The sequence below is a fragment of the Sinocyclocheilus grahami genome, unplaced genomic scaffold (genome assembly GCF_001515645.1).
Source record: "Sinocyclocheilus grahami isolate Dianchi unplaced genomic scaffold, SAMN03320097.WGS_v1.1 scaffold1305.1, whole genome shotgun sequence".
Lineage (NCBI taxonomy): Eukaryota > Metazoa > Chordata > Actinopteri > Cypriniformes > Cyprinidae > Sinocyclocheilus > Sinocyclocheilus grahami.
This window is the reverse complement of record NW_015506484.1, coordinates 209,650-217,437: the sequence shown is the minus strand read 5'-3', so window position 1 is coordinate 217,437 and position 7,788 is coordinate 209,650. Positions and strand designations below refer to the sequence as shown.

Sequence of the window (7,788 nt, the reverse complement as noted above, 5' to 3'; positions counted from 1 at the left end):
GTAATAATCACTTTAATGTAGCTTGCGCTCACTGTTGTACACAGAAGCAGTTCCGGGCGGATGACGTATGAGGTCAGTGCTGCACATGCGCCGGTGAGTCTCGTGAAAACCAACGATTGTTTACAGGAGCAAAGGAAGCAAAGTTTCCTTACTTTAGCAAAGGAAAACCAGTCTCCTCTTGGCTTATATCGAAATCCTTCGACATTCTTCTTTACAAATCCTCATTTTGTACTTCTAAATCTTGACCGTTGTTTTGTTTTGATCTCTCCCCTGCGCTTCCGCATTCATCACTTCTGAGCGGCGCATGCACAAAGCTGACCTGATACGTCATCTGCCCGGAGCTGCTTCCGTGTACAACAGTGAGCGCAAGCTACATTAAAGTGATTATTAAGTTTTGAATATGGATATTTTTCTTACAAAAACGCATCGATTCACTACAGAAGGCCTTTGTTCACCCCCCGGAGCCGTGTGAGACACTTTTTTTATGGATGGGTGCATTTTATTTAACTGCTTTTGGACAGATGCATGCAACACCCACTGAGTGGCATTAAACAGCTTGAAAGATCAAAGACCATTTTTTATATAAATCCAACTGGATTCGTCTGAAAGAAGAATGTCATATACACCTAGGATGACTTGAGGGTGAGTAATTTATGGGCTATTTTTTTTTTGTTCACCATTTTTGGGTGAACTAACCCTTTAATGGATTCCCTTATGTAAATTTCACTGGCGTCCGTGGCACTTCTCATAAAGAGTAGGGGTGTATCCCCGGTGTCCTGGCCAAATTGCCACCACTGGCCCTTGTCAATCATGGACTCCTAATAATCCCCATCCACTTGATTGGCTCTATGACTTTCTCTCCTCTCCACCTGTAGCTGGTGTGTGGTGAGCACACTGGCGCCGTTGTCCTGTGGCTGCCGTTGCATCATCCATGTGGATGCTGCACACTGGTGGTGGTTGAGGAGAGACCCCCACCCCCACATGATTGTAAAGCACTTTGGGTGTACAACAATACACAATAAAGCGCTATATAAATGCATCATTCATTCATTCATTCATAAATTTAACATTCGCGTTTGTTATTCCTGAAACGGTATATGCGGACGTTTGGCCCTCTTAGACAAACAAATCTTTTCTCCAAATTGTGAATGGATTATGTAGAGAAACCGAGCAAAGGGCGCTCCCCTTACGGCACAGTACAGTTGACTGGAAATGACTGAGTTGGCTTATCTAAAACCAGGAAGTAATCGTGCATATGATCAATTTAACTCAAAATCGGACGAAAATCGCAGTGTATGCCTGGTTTGAGAGAACTAGGATTGTGTGGCCGAGAGAGCGAATCTGTTCATTCAGCGTGATTCCGCTTCATTTACTGCATGCTAATCGATAACGAATTGTGATTGGATGGCAATTATTTTCTATGACAAGCTTAGTCACCTTTGATTAGGCTGTTCTCGCGTGACAGAACACTTCTACTACTCGCTCTGATCACCCAGTCGTAAAGAAATTTTGAAATACAGGACAAAACATGATTTTTTTCAAAATAAGTCGGGACACTAAAAATTAGGCGTGGGAAAAATAATCATTTTTTCGATGCATCATTGTTCCGCATTAAACGATTCTGAATCGATGCAGAGATTTAAATAATCAATGTCTTAAGTTTAAATGAAAAACGTCAGATTTGTGCTCGTTTGCAATACATTCTATCGCATGCTCTACTAGCACGTTTACGTGCGTTTCTTACATCCGACATAGTAGCCTATGTCTGCGTTCGCTGAGGCGGTAGTACGTGACAAAATGGCCGAAGCTACACACATTAGAGCGGCACCTGCCACGTTAAAAGCCGACGTTTGGAAGCATTTTGTTTTTTTAGAAATCGAGAAAGACGGCAAACGGACACTTGATAAAAGCTACACAATGTGTAGGATGTGTGAGGTGAAAATAAAATATTTTGGCAACACAACAAACAAAAATCACCTTCGTCGCTGCCATGCAGATGTGAACGCAGAAGGACCCGTTGTTGCTGCTAACCAAACAACTCTTCCAGCTTCAATATTAACCACTCTTCCTGCAAACTCGCAAAGGGCAAGGAAAATAACAAAATCCATTGCCGAGTACATTGCATCGGATTTGCGCCCTTACTCCGTGGTGGAAGGAAGGGGGTTTCGTGCAATGATGTATACAATGGATCCACAGTATAAAATCCCCTCACGTCGTTTTTTCGCAGAGACCGTAATACCAAATCTGTACCAAAGCACCAAAACAACAGTACTGGAGTCGCTGAAAAAAGCAGGTAAAATAGCATTGACTTGTGATGCCTGGACATCTGTTGCTACGGATTCGTACATCACTGTAACAGCCCATTATATCTCGGATGACTGGCAGTTGTTGTCCCATGTTTTGCAAACTAGGGCTGTCTACGAGAGTCACACAGGCGCTAATATAGCTAACCTAATACAAAAAGTCGCTGAGGAATGGCAGTTTCCCACGAGAGACTTGGTGTTAGTGACCGACAACGCATCAAACATGGTTGTTGCTGCTCAGCTGGGGGGATTTGTGCATGTGCAAGGTTAATGCTGTCAGTTTTCTCTTTGTTACAGCAAATGCTGCTACTGGCACTTTTTGAATATTGCACTTGCACACTGTTAATAAAGTAATAGTGTGAAATATCTTTTTTGCTTCACCCTTGAGTTCTGTGGTTGTTTAAAAAGTAGTAGAATTTTACATAGATGGTACAACATTGTGATGCATCGTTAATCGTAATCGAATCGTGGGCTTCTGAATCGTAATCGAATTGAATCGTGAGATACCCATAGATTCCCACCCCTACTAAAAATAGAGCTGAAATACGGGATTGTCCCGGGAAAAACAGGACGTCTGGTCACTCTACTTAAAGCCTATGTTTGAAAGCAGTGTACAATGAATTAAAGATGATGTGAGAAATAATGGCGCCGGATTCACGATATTTTTATTCCTTAGTTACTTGTTCTATTTTTTCTATTTTTTATTATCTGTGTTTTTGTTCTGTCACTGTCATTCTGTTACACTGTGGAGCTTCTGTCATGAAAACAAATTCCTCGTATGTGTAAACATACCTGGCAATAAAAACTCATTCTGATTCTGATAACTTACTACACTGGCTTTTTTTATATAAATTGAGATACCAGTTTTGTTTTTTTTAATCAAGACATATTTCACCAACAAAGTATTAGGAATAGCCTAATGCAACAAAAGTCAGTAGGCTAAATGTCCTTCTTTTACAGTCACAAACAATTTTTGTGGTTTTGCAAGTTTTCACAAATTCCTTTCCTCTAGTAGTGAGTTTAAGAAATTACAGCAGTTGATTGACCTGTTTTTTATTTATTATTTTGTTTTGTTCCACCAGACTGAACAATTATTTACCCATAGTTTTTCGAAACCCCCCCCCCCCTCATTTAAGTAGATATGAGCCGTACATGCATGACTAGAAATTAAAGAGCATAACCAAGATGGCAACCAAATGAACTAATGTGGAATGACTTTGGACTTTTTGGACATTTTAATATATGATTGTGACAATTAGGACACTTCGACAGATTGATTGCCATGTGACATTTTTATTGAGAGATTTACAGAAGAATTCAAGAAAAAAAAACAGTTCTTCCTTAATTTTTTTTATTAATTCACTTAATATTTCTAATAATTTGGTGAATCCATGGAAGATATGCTGAAATCTTAGTATAGACATTAGGATGCTTAAGTGAATTGCAGCGTTCTCTGGACCCAAAAGATGTCACACCAACTGCAGTGTTTCCACAAACCAAAGGACCTCCTGAATCTCCCTGTTAAGAAACAAAGATCAGCACATCACTAGTGAAACCAGTTCATACATTACCATAAAGTCTGTATATTATTTGTACATACTTTGCAGGATCCTCCATCACCATGTGCACAGATCATCTCCGAGGCCAAGTACTTGGATCCCCATTTATGTTGACACACTGTGTGGTTTATTGTAGTCATGTTTGCCTCCATTAGACGACTGCTCAATATGCCATTTGTCCACAGTCTTCCCCAGCCCGCAACACTACAGAGAGTATCTCCATTAACATCTCCTTCCTTTGGTAATGATATCCATTTTACATCGTTATTTAGTTTGACCTTTTCCTGTAGCTGTAATTCAAAAACACAACCATTATTAAGAGATTGAATCATCTTTTATGAGACTGAACTGCAGTTGATTATACTGCTGTTTTTGAGATTAGTACAGAAGCCCTGAAGGCCAGTGTTTATTTTCTTATTATTATTTACAATTGCCTCTTAAAAAAGATATTTGAATAGAAATTCAAACAGAGTTATATCAGGTTTATGCCACTGTTTTCTGATCAGAGATAATTTCAAACAACAATTTTTTACAGGTTGTTACCCTCAAAAGCATGATATCATTCTGACTCGAACAGAATGGATAGTATGGATGTGGGATGTAGGACTTCACTTCGACACGGTCTGAAATCTCACTTTTCCTTAAGTCATGAGCACCAACCACAACCGTCAAAATGTCTGGATATCTGTTGAAAGAGAAATGTGCATTTATGTAATCCAAAACTTTGTCTTGTTGCACTGCAGTCATTTTGTCAGTTTTAGCTCAACATTGCAGTTTAGACTGAACAAAACTCTTACCCTTTCCAGCAATGTGCAGCAGTCATGACAAACTCATCAGAGATGAGGAATCCACCGCAGATATGTTTAAAGTTATTCTGAATAGAAACCATGTAAGGTCTGGAGTGGGGTTTTGCTTGTTTGCCGTTCACTATACCCACATCCACACGAGCTGAGAGAGAGATAGAACTATTAGTCAGCTTATTCAGTACATACCAGTTAATATAACTAATATGCTGTTATATAATCAGTCTCACCAGTGAAGGTCAGGTGTGGCAGCAGAGAGGCCAGCAGGAGCAGAGAGATGATGGTCATCATGAAGACAATCAATGAGCTCTTGCTGGCAAAACACTATATAATTATAAGGATGGGTGGAGACACTGAGCTGCCTGCAAGCCTTTTTTTCTCAGCTTGTGCTGTCAGTTACACTGACAGTAAGAAGATATTATTTGTTAGTTCCTGTCATCTGCATCAAATTTTATGTGAAACCGCAACATACAAAATATAAGATATGCATGTGTGCATGTAGCTCTGGATGTCAGAATTAACAGGTTAACAGCTTGAACCTGAACCCAAAATATTCATTTAAGTATAGATCATATATATCTATGTGTTTTTTGTGAAGTTTTAATGATCTGTAAAGTTCTAGTAATTAAATACACCATTATTTATGTTTTACGCCTACGTTTTTATTTGTGTTATAACTATCTCTTTATTGATTAAGGTTTGTGTAGCAAAATCAGAGCAGTTTCATAACATTCATAAACACTCATAAACATGGATGTGGTACAACATTACAGTCAAAATACTGGAACCACAGATGAACTGATGACCACAACTGTCCTCTAAACGGGTGAAATTCTTAAGAAAAGTTAATGACCAAAAAGTTTGTCAAAATGTTCCGAAGTGCAGTTATTAAGAAGTTGTGAAATATTTTAAATTATGATAGGCTAATAAGCACGCTCGCGCGCACAAACACACACACACTATTTTCATTCCTACTGGCTTTACAGGAACACTCTATCACATTTTAATATGGCAAGTTAAAGGTCAAGTAAGATTATTTTTTAATTGCACCAATACCAATGGCAGATTATTCAAAATTATATTTGCTGATACTGATAGTTGAGTTTTCTTAAGGAATCCCCCAACCCCCCCAAAAAACTCTCCCAACTAATGCTGTAAACTATACAGTAAGCCCGCTCATTTGAGATCCAGGGGGCGTGGTTGGATCCAGATCCAACTCCTCCCACTTTACATATACCTGAACCTACCCGACTCCACCTCCTGATCCCTAAACCCACCCATCTCCACCCCTAAACCTACCAATCTCCACCCCCTAGACGTGGATCCAGCCACGCCCCCTGGATCTTGTGTTCTGCAGTGAAGGGATACTGGCTCATTTGGTAAATAAAATTAGAGGAGGTTAAAATTATAGCTTGTATAAAAGTGGAAGAGACTCATGCTCTCCCAGAGAAAAGATAAATCAAAAGTGAGATCTCTTTAACATCTCAAAATTTTCTCCTAGACAGAAATGAGGTTACTTTATGATTTGAGACTTTTCTTGGGTCTCCTGCTTCTCAAACTTGTCTCCAGAGACAAAAACTCTAACACTCTCACAATGGACACCTTTAAAGTTTTAGAAGAGATCTCATCGTCATCACATGCTGTCATACTGTGCTCAGATTTTTCTCCTTAGCTAGAAACTCTGGATCTCTCACATTTGTCTCCTCCAATGTTTGAAACAAGATCTCAATAACATCACAAACTGTGCTCAGATTTTTCTCCTTAGCTAGAGACTCTGAAGCTCACACATTTGCAGGGCCGTCGCTAGTGGAGTGAAATGTGGTGACGATTATAGGGGCCCACGGCTGAGGGCTGATATTTTTTTTACTAGTGGGTGCAGGACGCTATAGTTCATTGATGTGAGTATAGCAAAATAAAGTAAACTGACATATTATACCCAAAAATTCTTCATAGTGGACTACCAGTAAAATTGATTTAAAATTATTCAGACACTTTGACCTGACCATGTTTTGCATAAGTGTTTTTTCTTTAACTCCCATAGACAGCAAAGTTACTACCACAATCAAGGTCCTGAAACGTAGCAAGGACATCGCTAAAATAGCCCATGTGACATCAGATGTTCAACCATAATTTTACAAAGCTACGAGAATACTTTTTGTGCGCAAAGAAAACAAAAATAACCTTGATCGTGGTAGTAACCTTGCTGTCTATGGAAGGGTCAGATAGCTCTCGGATTTTATCAAAAATATCTTAATTTGTGTTCAGAAGATGAACAGAGGCCTTACGGGTTTGGTATGAAATGAGGGTGAGTAATTAATAACATAATTTTCATTTTTGGGTGGACAATCCCTTAAGAGAGAAATTATGCGGAACACATCAACAAAGAATGAAACATACTTCAACCCTCTACATTGCGAGTAAATCACTCGCATATGCGACTAAATCTTCACTCTGGCGACTAAAAATGTATAATATTAGCCAATTGCTAATAAATTCTCCGATTTTACTCGCCAGTGTGTAAGTTGGAGGCTAAGTATAAGTTTAGCTCAGATATATTTTCACTCGCCGAACACTCTCTGACTGAGCGCATCAGTTTCACTCTCCGCCAAGCGATCTGTGCTGTTTTTCAGTTCATCAGAATGGATGTGCATAATTGTGCAACGCACTGTATTTATCGTACCGTAAACTCTAGTGTGAAGGCGCACGCCTCGCCGACGCTTTGTTTCACACACACGCAGCGAGAGAGGGAGAGAGAGAATTGACGCGCTACCTATGCGCGCTACATGTAAACGATATTCTTTGTTGTATTTTGCTGTCAAAATAACGGAGTTCCTTTGGAATTCTTCTGCTTTTAAGAACTACCGCTTTCTCCGCTAGTGGGCGGAACTAATACGCAAACGACAATCTCATTGGCTGGCGCTCACCTATTATCGTCCCTGTTTTGATTTCAGCGAATCAGTTCGAGCGAACGCACACTGATTAACCTGATTAACTGAACTGAACTGAACCTGATTAATATTCATGAATCCAGTAGCTCATTAATCCTTGGTGCGTTTTATATTGTTCTTATTAGTAGAATTCGTATCATTATTATCTAATCAGTATTTTTGTTAGTTTTTCCCC

At 39.4% G+C, this 7,788-nt stretch overlaps 1 protein-coding gene across 1 annotated transcript; it reads right to left on the bottom strand.

The window, feature by feature from the left end:
* Positions 1-3,662: 3,662 nt before the first annotated feature.
* LOC107569041 (mast cell protease 1-like) lies at positions 3,663-4,973 on the bottom strand. The gene is made up of 5 exons (XM_016255041.1): positions 4,896-4,973; positions 4,660-4,810; positions 4,406-4,547; positions 3,904-4,152; positions 3,663-3,821 (listed from the first exon to the last, which is right to left on the bottom strand). Exons 1-5 carry the CDS (start codon positions 4,954-4,956, stop codon positions 3,663-3,665), a joined length of 762 nt encoding a protein of 253 aa, XP_016110527.1. The 5' UTR covers positions 4,957-4,973.
* Positions 4,974-7,788: the final 2,815 nt, after the last annotated feature.